Here is a 22,214-nt window from a genome sequence, read left to right on the forward strand (position 1 = left end):
CTTCCTTACTAACCTCGATCCTTTCTAGTATAATATTCCGTACCTCGTTCTTCTCCTCTAAAATATTCACCTTTTCCTGAGTGAAAACAGATGAGAAATATTCATTTAGCACCTCTCCAATCTCCACAGGGGCCACACACAACTTCCCACTTTTGTGTTTGACTGGCCCTATTCCTATCCTAGTGATCTTTTTATTCCTTTCATACCTATAGAAAGCTTTAGGGTTCTCCTTTATTCTATTTACTAAAGACTGCTCATGTCCTCTCTTTGCTCTTCTTAACTCTCTCTTTAAATCCTTCCGAGCTAATCTGTAACTTTTCATCACCTCATCTGAACCATCTTGTCTCAACTTCACATAAGCCTCCTTCTTCCGCTTAACAAGAGATACAATTTCTGTAGTAAACCACGGATCTCTTACCTTATCACTTCCTCCACTCCTGACAGGGGCATACCTATCAAGGACACGCAATATCTGTTCCTTAAACCAGCTCCACATTTCCATTGTCCCCATCCCTTTCATTTTGCTACCCCATTCTATGCAACCTAAGTCTTGCCTAATTGCATTATAATAGCCCTTCGCCTATCTATAACTCTTGCCCTGTGGCATGTACCTATCCTTTTCCATCACTAAACAAAAATAATCGAATTATGGTCACTCTCTCCAAAGTGCTCACCTGCCACGAAATCAAACACCTGACCTGATTCATTACCAAGCACCAGATCCATTGCAGCCTCCCCTCTTATCGACCCTTTGACATACTGTGTCAAGAAACCCTCCGGCACACATTGGACAAAAACTGATCCATCCGACATACTAGAGTTTTTGCATTTCCAGTCAATGTTGGGGAAGTTAAAGTCCCGCATAATGACCACCCTGTTCCTTTCACTCCTACCCAGAATCATTTTGCCAATCCTTGCCTCCACATCCCTGGGTCTGTGCCGAAGCCTATAAAAAACTCCAAGCAGTGTGACCTCTCCTCTCCTGTTTCTAACCTCAGCCCATACCACCTCAGTACACAAGTCCTCGTCAAACATTCTTTCAGCCAACATTACATTGTCCTTGACTAACAAGGGCACACCTCCCCCTCTTTTACCGCCTTCCTTGTTCTTAATGAAAGATCTAAATCCTGGAACCTGCGACATCCATTCCTGACCCTGCTCTATCCATCATAACTAAATGAAATAACATTTTTAAAATATAGATTAGCATGTAATGGATTGCGAAGGCTATTTAAGCTTTCAAATCACCCCCTCTAAACATCCTCTGCCTATAATAGCAGCCAATCTGAGAAACAAACACTAACTTTGTACCCAGATTTTCTGAGGAACGAGTAGTGGAAAATAGGTGAAGTAGCCCATTCTTTCTACTCGTGTCTCATTCTAAGCTGTCTGTCTTTGCTTGAGCAAGCAGATTACTCACACCCAATGTTGCTCATGGTAGAATTTGCTTATTATAATTGATAGATTGGAAATGTGTATTGCTAGCCTGGATTCATAACACCTGGATAATTGAGCTTGAGAAGCTGTTGATGAACAGCCATCATGAAACAAAATACAAACAGAAATTGTTGGAGAACCTCAGCAAGTTTTATTGATTCTTCTCCAGAGCTACCGCAGTTGAAATTGTTTTTGCCAATGACAATATCCTGAAGAACTGACGCCAACAGCATGGGTTTAATTCCTGCACCAGCTGAGGTTACCATGAAGGTAACTTCCTTCCTTCTCACCTTGACACCTCACCTGAAGCATTGTGACCCTCAGGTTAAACTCATGACCAGTCATCTCTCTCTAATGAGGGAACAGTTCTATGGTCTTATGGAACGACAGTCACCATTCCTTAATTGGAGTGGTAGAGTGAAGGCTTCGCAGTCCCTACCTCAGATCCAAGAGGCCCAGGCTCAATTCCCACCTGTCCAGCAGGTGTTTAATTACATCTCTGTACTGGTTGATCAGAAAATATCTACCTTCAAGAGATTCTGCGCTGATGACATGGAACTGAGATGATCGATCTCCAACCACCATATCCATCTTTGTGCCAGGATTATTCCAACCAGCAGACCTCTATGTTATGATTTCTATGCTAACAAACTCTTTGATGTCCCTCGCATACAAATGCAGCTTAGAGCTCAGTGGCAGGAACAGTTCCCCCATTCTCTGAAATTCTTTTGACCAAGATGGGAATCAGGTCTGGAGTTAAGTGGCTCTGATGGGACCTAAAGTAAACATAGTTGTGCAGGTAATTGCTGAGTAAATGCCACTTGATAACAGTGTCAGTGACGTCTCTCTGGGCAAAATATCACATTGGCGGGTGGATGCCGCTGTACAGCTATACTGAATCAGATTGACTAGAGGATATGACCTGACCCAAACCCTAAGTCTTTGGTATATTGCAGCCAGGATGTTGTCAGTGCTCATAGACTTTGCTGCTTCTAGTGTTTCAACCATTTCACAATGTTCAGGAAATCAAATCGGCAAAAATGAAAATAGTTAAAGGACAATAAATAGAATGGCTCTGAATGAATGTTCTGCTGAGGTGCATAGGTTGCATTGAGGAAGGCAAATCTATGCCTCATTATTGACCCAGTCATGGAACCAAATACATACGCAGCTAACGCTCCAGCAAAAGCTTGATTCAGAAATGTTTGGGGATTTTCAAGATTCCCCTTTCCAGTTGAAAATCCAGTCAATGAAGGGTTAAATTCACGAAGAATATCTAAAATAAAGAATATCAGGACATATTAAGTGGAAAACAGTAACTACTGCTACACAAGCAGTTAACAAATTCAAAGAAAAGTTGAAAATCAGTGACATGCTTTGATACATAGTTTCTGATGAATGATACAACCAGAAGCCATGAAATAAACATAGTAATGTTCTTAAATAGAAACAAAAAATACTGGAGAAACTCAGGTCAGACAACATCTGTGAAGATAGAAACAGGATTAACTTTTCAAATCTGATATGACCTTTTTCAAAAATCAATTTACCTTCTCTCATATACATAGAATCACTCAGTGCCCATCAACTCTGCACCAACCCTCCAAAGAGCATCCAGACCAGTTCCCTACCTAATCCCAATATTTTCTATTTGTTTCAGATTTAAATTTTTCACATATACATGTATTTCTTTTACTTAGATGATGTTGCACATTTACTAGTTCATTGTACACTTTATATATCTGTTGTGAAGATACTGGGACATTTTGGAAAGAATGCTACAAATCAAAGGACACTACCTACAGCAATTGCATTTTCAAAGACCAAGCAACTTAGGTGGAGAAACTGAGGCTGCACAGCTTTCAAAGAGAGTTCACGTGACCCAGTTTGGATTTAGTCAGTGAAAGGTTGCTATCTATGCTACATTTCTCTCTTTCTTTCACCGAAACACCTCTCATCAAAGTGTATGAGTTCAAAACTCACTGAAAGAACTCGTTACCACAAATGGAGAGTTCTTAAATGAGAAGTTCAGAGAAGGTTTACTACACTAATGTGTAGTAGGGTGACACAGTGGCTCAGTGGTAATGCTACCTCCCAGGGACCCATGTTTGTTTCCAGCCTCAGGCGATTGTCTGTGTGGAATTTGTACATTCTCCCCGTGTCTGTGTGGTTTTTCCTCTGGGTATTCTGGTTTCCTCCCACAGTCCAAAGATGTGAAGGTTAGATGGTTTGGCCATGCTAAATTGTCCATAGTATCCAGGGATGTGCAGGCTAGGTGAGTTAGCCATGGTAAATGCGGGTTTTATGGTGATAGGTTAGGAAAGTGGGTCTGGGTGGGAAGGTCTTCAGAGGGTCAATGTGAACTCAATAGACTGAATGACCTGCTGTGAAGATTCTATGATTCTTCTATAACTAATACCCAGAAATAACGGGTTGCCTTATGAGGAAAGGCTAGATAAGCTGGGTGTTTGGAGTTTGGAAGAATAAAAGATGACTTAATTGAAACATATATGATCCTGACTGGACCTGACAGGGTAGATGTCAAAAGGATGTTTCTTCTTGTGGGAGAAAGTATACCTCAGAATCATAGTTTTAAAAAAAAGAGATTGTGCATTTAAGACAGAGTTAAAGAAGCTATTTCTTTCCTCACTGAGGGTTATCAGTCTTTGGAATCCCCTTCCTCAAAAGGCAGTGGATTCAAAATCTTGAAATATTTTTAAGTTAGAGGTAAATAGATTCTTCATGACCAATGGGATGAAAGATTATCAGGGATATGCAGGAATGTAGAGTCGAGGTTAAAATCAGGTCAGCCATGATCTTATTGAATGTTGGAACAGGTTCAAAGGGGCCGAGTGGCCTATTCTTGTTCCATGCTCATAAATCTGCGTCTTGCACCATTGTCTCCAGGAATAGAGAATTCAATTAAGCATAACAGATTCAGGAAAAATCCCCAGTACCAGGAACTTGTGTAGAAAGTGACTTCCATCACAATAAATAGTAACATTTGATTAGCTTTCCTAGTTACTTGATGTATTTAAATATGAAGTATTTGTGATTCATCCATTAGGTCACCCAGATTCCTCCACATCTCAGAACTCTTCAACAACTCACTGTAAAGAGTTTTAAAATTGGACAATCTGTCAATAATTCCCTTTTGTCTAAATTTAATTGCTGCTTGACAAATGTACATTTAAGATTACAATCTACAAAATTTTATATATATTTTCCAAGTTTGGAGGAAAGTGTATGTGAATATTATTACTTAAGATGGGTAGTTGGATGTATATGCACATTTTAAGCCTGTTGTAAATAATCTTTATTTGAGTAAGATTTCTGTTTAATAAAGTAATACTTTGTTAGTTAACTTAAGGAATCTGGCTGACATGTTTCTGGTTCTGAGCAATATATAGTCTAAGATATACATTTTATGGACAGGACAAGGAAAGGACCACCCCTTTAACTGAAGATGACACTAGTTCTCAGTTTTTATTTACAATTCATTTTAAAATACCTCTTTAGTCATAAAATATCTGTACATGTGTATACATCTCAGCTTCTAGTAGCTCCTACAATTTTTGTTAATTTTATTCTCTGAAACCATACCCAGACCTAACCAATCATTAATTGTGAGCACAGATCAGGCAGCAAATTCATCATAATCAAACACAGAACAGTTGAACATGGCAAATAGAGAATAGCATTTGACAATCCTAATTAGAATTAACCCACATTCCTTCCATTACAGCATTAAACAACTGTTTAACTGGACTTCACTTCCATTACCTTCCTTTTAGGTCTATTTTGCATCATAATCCTTTTTGCTTTTTAAATTATGATGTATTTATCATTCAATAATGATCGTATCACATTTCCTGAACTTATAGGACATATTCCCAGTGGACAACTGAGTTTCCTTCACTGAAAATTCCAGTCCTTTTCAGTTGAATTTCTAGCAGATATAAGTCTAGTTTGTCCAACCCCTCTCCTAAGATAACTTGTCCTTCCCAGGTCTGGTAAACCCACTTGGAACTGCTACCAATGCATTTGCAGTCTTTCTGAAATAAGATGACCAATATGGTACACAATACTCCGGATGTGATCTTACCAGTGCCCTATATAACTAAAACATAATCTCCCTACTTTTATGTTTGATTTCCATCACAATAAATAGTAACATTTGATTAGCTTTCCTAATTACTTGATGTATTTAAAAATGAAGTATTTGTGATTCATCCATTAGGTCACCCAGATTCCTCCACATCTCAGAACTCTTCAACAACTCAGCGTAAAGACTTTTAAAGAAGTCTTCTTGCTAAAATGGAAAATTTCACAATTTCTCCACATTATACTCCATCTGCTGTATCTTTGCCCAATCAAGCTATCTATTTTGTTGCCTTGTTATGACTCCTAACCTACTTTCCTATCTATTTTTGTGTCATTGCATTTGGCAGCCATAACTGGGGTCCCTTCATCCAAATCACGTCTACCAATTATGAACAATTGATGATCCTGTGGTACACCATTGCCAACATCTTGTCAACTTTAAAAAAGACCAGTTTATGCCTACTGTCTGCTTCCTGTTAGCTAACCAATCTTCTATCCTTAACAATACTATTGCCTATATCATGGGTTTTTATTAACCACAATAACCTTTGATGTGTAACCTTATTAAATGCCTTAAGAAAATCTAAGTACAGCACACCCCAGTTTCCCTTTATCCACAGCGCATGTCACATCCTTAAAGAACTTCAATAGATTGGTTAAACATGGTTTTCCTTTAATAAAACCATATTGAATCTGTCAAATTATCTTAAAGGAATCTAAGTACCCTGGTTTAGCGTCTTTAATAACAGCTTCTAACATTTCCCTATGACAAATGTTGGGTTAACTGGCCTGTAGTTCACTACTTTCTATCTCCCCATTTGAATGAATGAGTTAAATTTACTCTCTCACAATATAATGGGACCTTCCCTGAATCAAGAGAATTTTGGAAAACTAAAGTTTATGCATTAACTACCTGACTAGCCACATCTTTTCAGGCTCTAGGAAGACGTTCATCAGGACCCTAGGAGGTGTCAGCTCGTCCCTGGGCTTGTACAGTAACACTGCCTGGTGATTGTAATTCTGATGTGGTTCCTCCCTTCTTTCCATTTACTGGAGATAAGATTCACGCCTATTTCTGGTGTTACTTTTGACTTGTATTGTGAGGCCCAATTCAAAGCACTTGTTCACTTCATCAGTCATTTCCTTCTTTTTCATTATTAATTCCTAAGCTAACTTTCTATAGGAGCAAGGGACACTTAATTGTTTTCTTTTTAAAATATCTTTTGAAACACTTACTACCTGTTTATGTTTCTGGCTAGTTTTCTCCCACAGTAAATGTTTCCTTTATTTTTAGTAATTCTTCACTTTTATATTCTGTGTGATCACCTGACCTTCCACTGTGTTTTCATAATTATATGTTTTCGGATTTGATTGACGTTTGGCACCATTTTTAACCTCTCTAATTCACCATGGATGGTGTGTCCATCTCTTGGAACTTTTCTTACTCTTTGAAAGTGATCTATTCTGTGTATTCAGAAATATTTCCTTAAATGTTTACCATTTCATCTCTATAAATGCACACTGTACAGCCTGTTCTCTGGTTTTCTCCAGAATATGCTGTTCTAAGAAGTTATGAACTCATCAGCTACCTTTGAGGAAATGGGCACTGCAGATGCTAGAGATTAGAGTCAAGATTAGAGTGGTACTGGAAAAGCACAGCAGGTCAGGCCGCATCCAAGGAGCAGGAAAATTGATGTTTTAGGGAAAAGCCCTTCATCAGGAATGAGGCTGGGAGCTTCGGGGGTGAAGAGATTAAAAGAAACTTTGCTCATCTGACTTTTCCAGTGTATATTTAGATTAAAATCCACTGTGATTATTGCCATGCCTCTCTGAGAAGTTCCAATTATTTCTTACATAATCTTCCACCAGACCGGGCGGTTACTGTTAGGGAAGGGGGGGGAGCTGTACACCACCCCCACAAGTAACTTCTTGCCTTTATATTTCTCTTTTACACTTCTCTTTATCACTTAAATCATTTCCATATTCTGGTTTCCTGAAGTTTGATTATTACTCTTTGTTGTGCTAACAGAGCAACTCTAGCTTTTCCGAGCTTCCTGCCCATCATAAATATTCTGTATCTTTCAACATTCAGGCCCTAATCTGTGAAACCCTGCAATTATGTATCTGTAATGGCTACAAGATCATAGTTATTTATTCCTTTATGTGTCTGGAGTTTAAAATAAACTCAAATGTCCACAGATGGGTCTCCCAGTCTCAAATCAGAACATCAACAGAAATATCGGAGAAATGATGGCAATTGCTACAAACATAATGGGAGGGGAGTTGGGACATCATGTTGAGATTGTATAGGACATTGATGTGGTCACTTCTGGAGAACGTGTGCAATTTTAGTCACCTTGCTATCGGAAGGCTATTATTAAATTGGAAAGGGTTCAGAAAAGATTTACCAGAATGCAGCTGGTATTAGACAGTTTGAGTTATAAGAAAAGGCTGGATAGGCTGGGACCTTTTTCACTGGAGCATAGGGGATGAGAGTTGACCTTACAGATATTTAGAAAATCATTGGGGGCATAGGTAAGGTGAATAGCAAAGGGCTTTTCTCTAGGGTGGGGGAGTTCAAAACTAGACAGCATAATTTTAACATGAGAGGAGAAAGTTTTAAAAAGGACATGAGGGGCAACTTTGTCACACAGAGGGAGGCTAGCATGTGGAACGAACTACCAGAAGAAGTGGTGGATGCACAAGTCCACACCAACCCTCCGATGAGTAATCCACCCAAACTCATTCCCCTAACCTATATTTACTCCTAATGTACCTGCCCTACACATCCCTGTACACTCTGGGTTAATTTAGCATGGCCAGTTCACCTAACCAGCACATCTTTGGATTGTGGGAGGAAACCCACGCAGATTCAGGGAGAATGTGCAAACTCCACACAGACAATCGCTTGAGGTTGGAATTGAATCTGGGTCCCTGGTCCTGCGAGGCAGCAGTGCTAACCACTGAGCCACCGTACCGCACCAATGCCTGTTCCTGAGTGGGCTCCACCACAAGCTGCTCCAAAACGCCATTTTGTAGACATTCCACAAATTCGTTTTTTTGCAATCCACTACCAACCTAATTTTCCAAATCCACCAGGATATTGAAATCCTTCATGATCACTGTATCTTTGCCTGTTCTATACACCTCTTCTATCTCCTGGTATATCTTGTGTCCTAGCTCCTGACTACTGTTTGGAGGCCTGTACATAACTCCAACTGCGTTTTCTTTTCACCTTTGTGGTTCCTTCATTCGACCCATACAGATTCTACACTATCTGAACCTACTTCGTTCCTTACTATTGATTTAATTTCATTTCTTACTAACAGGCAACCCCACTCCCTCTGCGCACCTGACTATCTTTTCAGTAGGATTTATATGCTAGAATATTCAGCTCCTAATCCTGATCCCCTCTCCTGCCTCGTCTCCGTAATGCCCACCACGTCATACCTGCCAATTTCACTCTGCGCCACAAGCTCTTTTACCTTATTCCTTATATTGTGTGTGCATTCAGTTATAACTCCTTCAGTCCTGTATAACTGTTCCTCTTCTGATTTTCGTTCATTTGTCCAGTGTGCTTGAAGTTTGATTGCTAATCCTTTCCAAACACTCTGTCCTTTTTGTGCCTGTGCTGGAGATTTTAATACCCTCTCCTGAGTTCTGCACTCTTCCTCCTTTAATTCAGGTTTTCTAATTTCCCCTATAACTAAACCCTTCCCCTCATTTAGTTTAAAGCCCTGTCTACAGCCCTAGTTATGTAATTTGCCAGGACTCTGCTCCCAGCACGATTCAGATGAAGACCATCCCATCGGAACAGGTCCCTTCTTCCCCAGTACTTGGTGCCGATGTCCCATGAATTCAGTCCCATTTCTCCCCCACCAATCTTTCAGCCACACATTTACCTACTTTATCTTATTGACTCTGTGCCAATTAGCTCGAGGTCTAGGTAGTAATCCAGAGATTATTACTTTTTCGGTTCTGCTTTTTAATTTAGCTCCAAGCTGTTCGTACTCTCCAGAAAGGAAACACCACATTTCTTTAAGCAGTTTCATGACTGCTAATGCTTCCAAACTGCTTTACAGCCAATGAAGTTGTATTTACGGTGTAGTTTCAGCTATAATGTAGGAAATGTAGTAATCAAATTGTATATAGCAAGCTCCAACAAATAACAATGTGATAATGACTAGACGATCTATCATATAAACTTTTGTAAGAGTCAAATTTTTTAGACTATTTTTTCAGGTTAAATTTATGGGGTCACCTATGAAGTGCTTACTACGTTTGAGCAGCTGAAATTAATGCACAGTGCATTATGGTAATTCCACAAGTGCGACAGGGGAACTGAGCTCAGCTGACTTGCACACAAAGGGAGGTTGTCACTTGACTCTGACCAGATGCGTCCAAAACTTTCATGCGAAATCTTTCCACTTCTCTTCGTTTTCTGTCATCTACTGTTGTTTTAGTTTTTCAAACTAACATTTTAAGCTTTTATTTCTGATAAAAAAGTTATTAGACATTTGACTTTCATACAGTCTCACCGATCATTGGAGCCATGAGAAGTCTGCTGCATGGTAATTATAGTGAAGTAAATGCTTATAGGCCTATCTTATATGGGAAATGATACTGTAATAAACTTTGTATCACACTAATTATACTAATTATAGTGCTCGTTCGATAATGAACTTAATAAATCTGTAGCCTAATGTTGGTGTGAAATGTACATCAAAACAAATAATAGTACCAAAAAAAATTCATTTCCTCATTTATGTACATGATAATACCTTGACTCACAAATGTGAAGAATTAGGATCAACATTTACATGAGATATTCGGAAAATTCTAGATTTTTGATCAAAAATAGGGGATCGACTTTTACATGAGATCAACTTCTACGCAAATATAACTGGTAATTTCTTTGCATTATTAATAGTTTACAATTTGGATACAGGGGGAAACTTCCTTGATCCTCATCAGGATATGGTGTGGGAACTTTCACAGGATCTCAGTTTAACATCTCGTCTGAAAGGCAGCACCTCCAACAATTCAGCACTCCCTTAGTACTGCACTCAAGTAACCTTTGTGCTCAGGTACTACCTTAGAACTGAGAGGAATAGCAACGAAGGTCATGACACAAACTTCACAGGAAGCTAATTCTAAAAAGCATAATATGAAAATGTTTTTGAGTATGGCAACAAAAATTAGGAGCATATTTGTAACAGAAACTTGTCAAAGGATTAATTCAAACATAGTAATACAGGATTGGGGAAGGTATGTAAAATGAATACAACTGCTGCCAGTTAAGCCTCCAAACCCCCAACTGAATGAGTACAATTTAAGTCAACCCTGAGGATTACTTTGTTCAACCCTCTCCATCCAGGAATACCCTTTAATCTTTACAACAGAAGATTGAATTGGTTAATAAATTATTCTAAGGTGAATACTCAGAAATGCACCCATGTGTGGACTAGATTTTAGGGGAAAAAAGAGCTGTTGACCATCTCTGTTAAGGTCACCCTGGTGTGAGGTAAACTTTTACTTCTAAAAGTTATCATGTAGGACCATTTCAAAATGTCCAAAGAGTAAACAATATTCAATTTTATATAATTTCAATGTCCTTACTTGGCAGAGTTGTGGAGCTTCTTAATGACTCATCTCCTCCAATGCTGTTAATAAAAGCATAAAACAAGTTTTATTGAAAACTATTCTCTCAGATAATTTTAAGCAATGTTTAAAATTATTTTCTCAACTTTTAAGTTAAAAAAAATTTCTTTTCTCTTAATGAGTATTAAAAAAATTCAAATCCACAGGTATATATAATTCCATGATACATATTTCCATAAGTCTACATGTATGCATATAATTCCAGGTCATTAGAACATTGACAGCTCTGACAGTGCAGCACTCCTTCAATACTGTAATGCAAAGGTAAGGTCTCAGAGGCCTATCATAGTCTCAGAGGGCCACTTTCATTAGAAAGAGATGGTTGGTGGTGGTTGAACATGATGGTCACCACACCTCAGATAATGGGCAAGGTAGAACCTTCATGATAACCTCACCAGTTGCAGGAATTAAATCCTTGTTGTTGGCGGTGCACCGTAAACCAGCCAACTAAGCTAACTGACTGCCACTGCAATGCAATGGTAGCTTGTAACATAAGCTTCTTCCTGGTATTGGCCTTAAACAGCAGCAACTTACATTTCATAGCAAGTACAGTGTAATGAACCAAATAAATAACCAAACAAGGAACATTGTAAAACAAAGCACGACACTTTGCCATGTACCATGTTGTCTCCTATAGGATGAAGAGCTGGTCAAAGAGAGAGTATTTAAAGAGGAAAAGTGTTTATGTACGGCCAAAGGGAAGGTGGGTAGAGTTGAGATAACAATGGGATCAGCAATGTTCTTATTGAATGGCAGAGCATTTGCTCGGAGGGCCAAATGGAATACTCGTGTTCCTTAGTCCTCTATTGGTCTGAATATACCGAATAACTGAGCATTGACAGTCTCTTTATCATTGTTCCTTCAATGTTGCTGAGTCAAAATCCTGGAACTCCCTCCATAATAGTATTGTGGATCTACCTACAGCACATGACTTCAGCTCACCAACTTCTCAGGGGCAATTAGAGACAGGCAATACATGCTGGGCACCCACATCCCATTGATCTTGTTTTTCTTAAAAAATTAAGATCACTAACCAACCCTGTCGCATTACACAATAACAAGTCTAATAAAACCTGTTCTCTGGTTGATTCTCAAATGTGTTGCTCTCAGAAGCTGTCTTGAATGCATTCTATGAATTCCCTATCCAGGCTTCTGCCAATTTCATTCTTCCAGTTTATATCTATTCTTCACCCGTGTTATTGCTATCCCTTTATCACTGAGCCCCAATATTTCCTCTTGTACAGTTTGTCAGTTAATTCTAGGGGGGATTGTAGACCACTCTGTCTTGTGATTTATTTCTCCTACTATTTGTCAAAGCCATGATCCTACATCCTTATCTCCTGAACCAAGGTCACCTCTAATTATTGCACAGATGTCATTCTTGATTAACAGTGCTATCCCCCACCTTTAAATAGCTTCCTGTTTTGCTTTAATGTCCTATCTGCTGAAGATTGAGGATCCAATCCTTATCACCCTGAAGCCATCCTTCTGTCACAGCCGGCAGATAGCATTTACCAACTTCAATGTGCACTATCAATTTGTTCTGATACTGAGCCTTTACCTTCATCTGTTTCTTATATTTGTAACATCTACTCTTTATTATTCATGAATTCTTTGTTTTTTTATCACCCTTCCTACCATTCTTTGACTCTCATTTCCCAAATTACTATTTCCCTGCATTACCTTGTCTCTAGTTTTTGATATACCACTACTTCGTTTAAAACCCTCTCTAATTCTCAAGTTATGTAGCCCAGCGTGGCTCAGGTGTACCCAATGGTAAAGACCCAACATTCTCCAGGAGTGCTATGGTGGTCCATGAATTGGAAATCACTTCTCTCACACTAGTCTTCCAGCCACATTTCCATCTCTCTAATTTTCTTTGCGCCAATTTGCATGTGGCTCAGGTAATAATCCAGAGATTATATCATTTGAGATTCTGCTTTCTAATCCAATGCCTAGTCATTCACATTCTCTACGCAGAATCTATTTCCTCATTCTACTTATGTCATTGGTACCTACACAGAGATCTTTGCCACTCCCCTATCCCACCATAAGTTCTTTTCCAGCCCTGAACAGATACCCTGAACCCTGGAACACAGCTATCTGTATTCTCCTTCTTAACAGCAGAGAATGGTGTCAATCATCCTCACTGTACAGTTCTCTATTATTATTGCCATACCTGTTGCTTGCCCCAATTGAATGGCTTCATTGTCAGTTTCAAGATAAGAGTGGTGCTGGAAAAGCACAGCAGGTCAGGCAGCATCCGAGGAGCAGGAAAATCGACGTTTTGGGCAGGAGCCCTTCATCAGGAATGAGGCTAGGACCCTCCGGGGTGGAGAGATAAATGGGAGGCTTTAAAGGGAGCGTTGATTTTCCTGCTCCTTGGATGCTGCCTGACCTGCTTTTCCAGCACCACTCTAATCTTGACTCTGATCTCCAGCATCTGCAGTCCTCACTTTTGCCTTCATTGTCAGTTTGCTCATCCACCCTACAGACGCCCCTCTCACCAAAACAGAATGAGTTAATCTATTGGAACAATTGCAAAGGCTGATACTCCTGTCCTTCTGGGTCCCCTTACCTGCTTCATTCATACTACCACATTCCTGCCCTGACCAAATCAGGAGACCCTAAGAACTGTGGCAGCATCCTGGTAACAAATATCCAGGTAAGGTTTCCTACTCCCTGGTGCATTGCAGGGTCTGCAGTTCTGTCTCTAATTCATAACTATTAGCTGAAAGCTAGTGGAATTTCAAACAATCACTACACATGTATTTGCTCTGGATCAGAATGGTCATAGAGTCATATAGTCATGGAAACAGCATAGGAAACAGATCCTTCAGTCCAGCTGGTCCATGCTAACTAGATACCCTAACCTAATCTAGTTCCATTTGCCAGCACTTGGCCCATATTCCTCTCAAATCTTCCTATTCATATACCCATCCAGATACCTTTTAAATATTGTAATTGTACCAGTCCCCATCACTTCCTCTGGCAGCTCATTCCACACACACACCACCCTCTGCATGAAAAAGTTGCCCCTTAGGTCCCTTTTAAATTTATCCCATTTCACTCTAAACTTATGGCCTCTTGCTCTGGACTGCGCCACCCCAGGGAAAAGACCTTGTCTATTTACCCTATCCATGCCCCTCATGATTTTATAAACCTCTATAAGGTCACCTCTCAGCCTCCAACACTCCAGGGAAAACAGCCCCAGCCTATTCAGCTTCTCCCTATAGCTCAAACCCTCCAACCCTGGCAACATCCTTGTAAAGCTTTCCTGAACCTTTTCAAGTTTCACAACACCCTTCCAATAGGAGGGAGATGAGAATTGCACACAATATTCCGAAATTGGCCTAACCAATGTCCTGTACAGCCAAAACATGACCTCCCAACTCCTGGACTCAATGGTATCCAGGAGCTCCTATTTGCTGCAGAAATTGCCAGCCTTAATAAGGATTAATTATATTATTCACTTACTTATATTGTCTTTTAAGTCTTAACCATCAATTTGTATGTTACATTAAAATTTAAGAAAAGAAAAGACCTTAAGCTTTCATCAGAGACCTATCAAACAGTTAGCTCCTTTCCCTGGTAGGGCAAAACCCTATGCCAAATAGCTCCAATGAATCTAGTTCTGACTGCTTGCCATGGAGTCCTGTTCTTGACTTCTTGTCTACATACTGACACTCTCCTCTCAGTGACACTGACTGTCTATCACAGGGTCCTCACCTCACCCACTTTTCTTAGTGACTCAGACTGCTTGTCATAGGGTCCTCATCTCACCCTATTCTCTCAGTGATGCTAACTGCCTGTCACAGGGTCCTCACCTTGTCAGCTTCTCTCATGGACACTGACTGTCTGTCTCTGTGCCTTAACCTCACCCACTCCTCTCGGTGATGCTGACTGCCTGTTTTATGGTTCTCACCTTGCCCGCTTCTTTCAATGACACTGACCGCCTGTCTCAGAGTTCTCTTTTCACCTGCACCTTTTATTAAGGCTTCTATAGTCACTGTGTTTTCTCATCATTGCCTAGACTACAGCAGGGAGGGGAGCATTCTGACCAGTGAGTTCAAATGGAACCAAAGCAAAACCTGTGAGTATTGGGACCTTGCTCCAGGCACAATAATAATCCCATGTTTCTGAAATTCAGATGATTGTGCATTGTCTGTAATGCTGCAGGATCTTTATTTCATAAGCAGTGCCTTTTACCTGAAGGACAAGCCTCTGTACTGTGTTAAGACGTCCAGAACATCATTAGGTTTGGAGCCTATTCCATTGCCAGCCTACAAGACAATTAATACCATTACATGTTGTTTTCTTCAAACAAGCTAACAAACAAGGGTCAGGTGTAGATTTGGGAGGGGTGCAGAGTGGTGGGAGTGTAGATTGTGTGGGAGTGTGAATTGGGTGGGGGGGCGTGTAGATGGGTCCAGTGCAGATTGGGTGAGGGGTGCAGATTTGGTCCGGTGCAGATTGGGTCCAGTGCAGATTGGGTGAGGGGTGCAGATTTGGTCCGGTGCAGATTGGGTCCAGTGCAGATTGGGTGAGGGGTGCAGATTTGGTCCGGTGCAGATTGGGTCCAGTGCAGATTGGGTGAGGGGTGCAGATTTGGTCCGGTGCAGATTGGGTCCAGTGCAGATTGGGTGAGGGGTGCAGATTGGGTCCGGTGCAGATTGGGTCCGGTGCAGATTGGGTCCGGTGCAGATTGGGTCCGGTGCAGATTGGGTCCGGTGCAGATTGGGTCCGGTGCAGATTGGGTCCGGTGCAGATTGGGTCCGGTGCAGATTGGGTCCGGTGCAGATTGGGTCCGGTGCAGATTGGGTCCGGTGCAGATTGGGTCCGGTGCAGATTGGGTCCGGTGCAGATTGGGTCCGGTGCAGATTGGGTCCGGTGCAGATTGGGTCCGGTGCAGATTGGGTCCGGTGCAGATTGGGTCCGGTGCAGATTGGGTCCGGTGCAGATTGGGTCCGGTGCAGATTGGGTCCGGTGCAGATTGGGTCCGGTGCAGATTGGGTCCGGTGCAGATTGGGTCCGGTGCAGATTGGGTCCGGTGCAGATTGGGTCCGGTGCAGATTGGGTCCGGTGCAGATTGGGTCCGGTGCAGATTGGGTCCGGTGCAGATTGGGTCCGGTGCAGATTGGGTCCGGTGCAGATTGGGTCCGGTGCAGATTGGGTCCGGTGCAGATTGGGTCCGGTGCAGATTGGGTCCGGTGCAGATTGGGTCCGGTGCAGATTGGGTGGGGGGTGCAGATTGGGTCTGGTGCAGATTGGGTGAGGGGTGCAGAGTGGGTCCGGTGCAGATTGGGTGAGGCGTGCAGATGGTGAGGGGTGCAGATTGGGTCCGGTGCAGATTGGGTGGGGGGTGCAGATTGGGTCTGGTGCAGATTGGGTGAGGGGTGCAGATTGGGTCCGGTGTAGATTAGGTGAGGGGTGCAGATTGGGTTCGGGAGAAAATTGGGTGTGGATATAACTGATATAACCTTTTCTTGGGAAATGAGAGATGAACACCAAGCTCTAGCCTCCCCTGAAAGGCTCATGTCCACTTAGTGAACTGAAATTTGGGCAGGAGGTGCAATGTGGTCATTAAGCTCCAAACCAAGCATGTTAAACTACATCACTACTGTTAGGCTACAAAATCACAGCTGTAGCTTTTTGTTTGGTTTTATTTTCAATACCAATATTGTTCATAATAAATTGTTGGCTGTTTCTCTGGAGATTAAAAAATCCTGCTTATAAATATACAAATATCAGTTGGCATGGAATTTATCACTAAGATATACATAGTACAGTTGGTACAATTAATTTGTTATCAATATCACTGACCATCTGCTATTATAAATGGTGCAGTAAGATCATTAATTACTGATGCACAGATGCTATAATTTGTCCCTTTTTAAAGTTTAATTGCAGAGATAACTACTGCACAAACCGTCAGAGAGTCGCCCACTGCTCCGATCACTTTCACATCAGCCGGTCGTAGAGAGTGAACTGTAAAATAGTCAAGTCAAGAATATCATGTAATCACTTATGGCTGAGAATGCAGATGGGCCAAACTCCAGGAAATGTTCATTGCATCTCTTTTGTCCAATGCAACATTTGTAAATGCTTGTGGGTCTGTACCAGATTAAAATTCTCACCGACTGTTAGCGTTGCTGAAGCAGTGAACCCGTCACCTTCTCCCTATCCAGTCTATACAGAATTCCAGTCTGACACCATGTGGCAAACAGTTAGGGAGCAATGAAGCATCAAATAGGTAATCACATTTCAAGGAAGTGTAAACATAAAATGACAATAACACTTGGGTACTTTATGTACCAATATTAAGTGGAATAGTTTTAGTGTGCAAGGTAGGGAGAGGGAGATAATATTCTTAAATTGCATCCAGGAGAACTGTTTTAGCCAATATGTAGAAAGCCCAACAAAGGATGTTAATTCTGGACTTGATATTTGGAAGCGAGTCCTGGGCAGATGGAAAGGATATCAGTAGGTAAGCATTTTGGAAATACAGGTCAATCTGCTATAGCATGGGTTTCATTAACGTAAATTCACTTTAACATGATTGACGAATTGGAGACAGTGTTTCTAAAGCGCAAACTTTTAAAGCGTGTATTGGTTATAACCCGATTCTGGCCCTATTAGTTTAAATGGTGCTGCTATTACACAATTTCATTATATCACAAGATTGCACGAGATTGGAACTACTGCGTTATTAGCAAAACTGACTGTAGTGACCATAACTCAGTTAGATTTAAGATAATTATGGATAAGGATATTGATGGGCCAGGAATAAATCTTATAAACTGGCTAAAAGTCTAATTTTACTAATGTAGGATACAGTTTGATCCAAGTCAAGAATGTGGTGCTGGAAAAGCACAACAGGTCAGGCAGCGCCTGAGGAGCAGGAGAAATCAATGTTTCGGGCAAGAGCCCTTCATCAAGAAATAAATTTGACCCAAGTGGACTAGGAGCAGCTACTTGCAGATAAAATGTGTCATAGCAATGGGATGTTAATAGCGAATGATGTTTGCAAAAGACAAAAGTTGGGAGCACGACTTTCTCAAGGACAACCAGGGATGGACAATGAAAGCTAGCACAGCCAGCGATGTCCCGTCCCATGAATTAACTTTAAAAGAAGACTAGAGAACTCAGTTGTAAAGATTAAAATGAAGAAAAAAAAAAGCTGATGGCATATACTGATGGTTCAGTATGGCAGAGTCCTTAGAAGAGAATAAAAAATGCAGTGAGGAAATTAGGAAAGTGCATGAGAAAGCATTGGCGGAGAAAACCAAAAAGGTATTTTGAAATATATAACTAGCTCTTAATGAATACTTTACATCAGTCTTCACAATGGAAAAGGATGATGCAGGTACAGTCATCAAAGTAGGGTCTGAAATTTTACAAGAAATTAAAATAAATACAGAGAAGGTACTGGTGAGTTTAGCAACTTTAAAAGCGATAAGTTCACAGGCCTGGTTGAGATATATCCCAGGCTGTTGAGGGAGGCAAAGAAGGAGATTTCAAGGGGCCTGGCAGTAATTTTCAAATCCTCTCTGACCAAAGGTGAGGTACCAGGGGACTGGAGGACTGCTGATATTGAATCACTATTACAAAAGGGAGGAACAGATAAGCCAGGAAATTACATTTTCATCAGCTTAACTTTGTGATTGGGACATTGTTAGAAAGATTTCTGAGGGACAGAAATTTAGTTGCACTTGGAGATATGGGGATAAATCAGGATAGTCAACATGGATTTGTTAAGAGGCTCATTGTGTTTACCAAATGTTGCCTGGGCTGGAGTGTCTGAACAATACAGAAAGATTGAGTAACTGATATTGTTTTCCTTGTCTCAACAAGGGCTGAGATGGGACCTGACGAAGGTGTATAAGATTATAAAGGGCATAGACAGAGTGCTTAGGAAAGCAACTTTTCCATTAATAAGGGAGTCAATACCTTGGGACAAGGTAAGAGGGAGAAGCCTAGGAGGATGTCGAAGAGATTTTGTTCACAAAGAGGGTGGTTGGAGTCTGGATCTCACTGGCTAAAAGAGTGGTTTATTTTGAAAATCTCAGAACATTTAAGCAGTATTTAAATGTTCATTTATGTGCCATAGCCTCTAGGGCTATGTAATGTAATGTAGTCAAACTTTTGTTGACTGATACGGACATGATGGGCTGAATGGCCTACTTCTGTGCTGTGCATATCTATGTCTACGAGATGACCATGAGCACGTTTTATTATGCTTCAAAAAGGATGTGAGGGTCTTTGATTAGGTGCAGAAGAGATTCTTCAGCATGAGGTTGTTCCAAGAATGGAAGATTTTACTTACAATGTTAGATCGGAAAAGGTGGGACTGTTTTCCTTGGAGCACAGGACACTGAGGGAAGATTTGATAGAAGTGTACAAGATTATGACAGGTTTGGTTAATGATCTGGAACCCACTGTTTAGGAGGGTGTTCAAAGTGGAAACATTCAATGATCCTGAAAAAAAATTGGATGGGCATTGAAAGGAATTAAGCTTACAAGGTTATGTGGATTGAACAGAAGAGTAGGGTTGACTGAATGGACTAAATGGGCCAAATGGCCTCTTTCTATGTCATTAATGACTCTGACTCGCTGGCTCACTCACAGGATATTACTTCATTTGGTGTATTGAATGATCAGTGATCCTTGGATATTGAACTCTAGTCTTCAGACAATGAGGTTGTTGGTGGCAGGTCGACCCTCTAAGCTTAGTAATCATGTATGTTTTTGGGAGATAATAATGGAAAGAGGGACAAAGCAGCAAACTTACTTTAAATAATCTATACTTACCCGAATTGGGAATAACGTCTGATGGAGCTCTGTCCTTACAAAGTAACTGGCTTCCGAAGATCTGTAAGTAATCACAGACTTCAAATTCAACCCATTCATCTCTAGTTATGTTTAAGTTCCCTCAACTTGCTACAGCTTGGCTGGAGTTTCCTCAAAGCAATTTCTGCTGAAATTGTGATGGAATTAACAGTGGCTGGATCCCCTCCAAGCCACTCAGAATGCTCAACCAATTCTCAGAAGGCTGAAACAAAACTCAGCAGGTTCTCCATCCTTGTTAGCCTATTACCCACAACAACATAGGCAAGATATTCCAGTCTGTCTGATTCCCTCAGACCTTCTGACTTCCTCTCTGACCCTCTCTCACCATGAACACCCTACCTGCTGAGCCAACCTGACAGTCTATGCCAACCAAAACCCCAACCTCACCAAACTGCCACCCTACTTACCTGCTATACTGCCTATTACCATCCCACCACTCTACCAGATGCCAACCCGACTCCCTTATTTACTTAGCTAACCCACCATACCCCCTCATCTCACTCATCCAACCCAGTTACATGTGTATATGTTCACCCACCTATTCACAGGCACTGATTTGTTCACCTACACTCAGTCACTAACACAGAGAGAAGCTATTTAAATGTTCCAATCTTTTCAGTGTGCTAGTGAATGAAATTCCCATAGCAATTACTACCATAAAAAGAGTAGTGTAGTTGAATTCCCCAATGATCCAGCACTATGAAGGATAACTCTAATTTCAAGTACACTTCATGTACTTCATGAAAGAGCTTCAAAGGGAAGACCAGCCAGAGGTGTGGAGCTTTATTAAGGTTGTTAACAGTTGTTCCAGGAGTACAAACTGACAGTGATTGCTACGTTAGGATGTTTCAGGCCAATTCATTCTTATCTTGTTCAATAACAATTTTTGTGAATTTGTCAAATGCATTTTTGACACCACATTGGCTGGTTGGTCTTTACACACTCTGCTTGTTACATCCCCAAATAACTCTAATGATTTTGTCAAACACCTTCTGACTTCCACAAAACACAGTTGACTCTGCCTGCTTGTATTATGACTTGCTAAATATTCTGCTGCTACCTTTTTAATAGTGGATCCTGGCACTTTCCCAATGATAGGTGGGAACTAGTCTACAGATTCCTATTTCTGTCTCCTCCCTTTTTTGCATAGAGGCATTATATCCACAGTATTCCACATTGGAATGTTCCCAGAACCCAGGTAATTTTGTATTATTATAACCAATACATCCACTATCTCTGTAACCAATTAAGATTTTCGGATGCATGTCATCCTGGGAACTTGTCAGTCTTTAATGCTGTTAGTTTTCTGAATACTGTTTCTCTCATGAAGGTGATTGTTTTATCCTTTTAGCCTCTTGATTTTCTACTATTCTTTGGTGCCTTTTACATCATTCAACAGATACAAAATTGTCTGTTCAAAACCCCTGCTATTTCTTTGTTTGTCATTATGAATTTCCCAATTCCACATGTTTAGGAACCAATGACCACTTTAACTACTCTTTCTCTTTTTATATACTTGCAGAAGTCTGTTTTTATATTTCTTGCTACTTCTTTTTCTCAGACTCTAATTTCTTCCTTTTTTTAGTTTTTCACCAACTACATTGAAAAGATAAGTTACCATTAAAAAGGTTCAGGTTATGCTGTGTCTCAACCTTTGCCCATTGGCTTAACCAGGAGAAACTCATGTTCTCTGATCTTTGGAACAGTGTGGAGCTATGTTACTGAGTTACACAGTGGTGTAGTAGACATAACCTATGAGTGACAGAAATAATTGAGGAAATGTCATGATCAAGGAAATCAAAGAAGTGCCATACGTCTGGGAAAGTTACAGCATCTCCGAGGAAACTTTAGGGTCTAGTTGGAAGTCTTTCCAGTGGAAATGGATTGAGGAAATTGAATTGGATTGGATCCAACCTGAACCATTATCTCACTGATACTCAAGTTTCTCCATTGACATGACATTGTATCCTAACTTGTACAGTAACTCATTCAGTACTACTGGAAGCTTCAAGAAGAATTTGATCCCACCTTCACTCTCATCCAATGATGATCTGTACCAACTGAACCAACAAACACTTTCTGTAGAAGTCTGCTGCTGAAAGAATAAAGTCAGGAACTATGAGTCCGAATGCCTCCAACATTCCTATCTGGACCTGAAACAT

The 22,214-nt window shown here is 40.7% G+C and overlaps 1 protein-coding gene across 2 annotated transcripts in view; it reads right to left on the reverse strand.

The window, feature by feature from the left end:
- The window catches only part of plb1 (phospholipase B1), a 168,507-nt gene that overhangs the window by 66,917 nt on the left and 79,376 nt on the right, over nt 1-22,214 (reverse strand). For both annotated transcript variants that reach the window (XM_043687221.1, XM_043687220.1), the window contains exons 31-35: nt 20,014-20,074; nt 17,132-17,190; nt 15,412-15,485; nt 11,161-11,204; nt 2,605-2,713 (exon numbers count right to left, since the gene is read on the reverse strand). In XM_043687221.1, the coding sequence (XP_043543156.1) occupies nt 2,605-2,713; nt 11,161-11,204; nt 15,412-15,485; nt 17,132-17,190; nt 20,014-20,074 (347 nt within the window). The remainder of the gene's footprint in view (nt 1-2,604; nt 2,714-11,160; nt 11,205-15,411; nt 15,486-17,131; nt 17,191-20,013; nt 20,075-22,214) is intronic.

The sequence above is a fragment of the Chiloscyllium plagiosum genome, chromosome 3, assembly GCF_004010195.1.
Source record: "Chiloscyllium plagiosum isolate BGI_BamShark_2017 chromosome 3, ASM401019v2, whole genome shotgun sequence".
Taxonomy (NCBI): Eukaryota; Metazoa; Chordata; class Chondrichthyes; order Orectolobiformes; family Hemiscylliidae; genus Chiloscyllium; species Chiloscyllium plagiosum.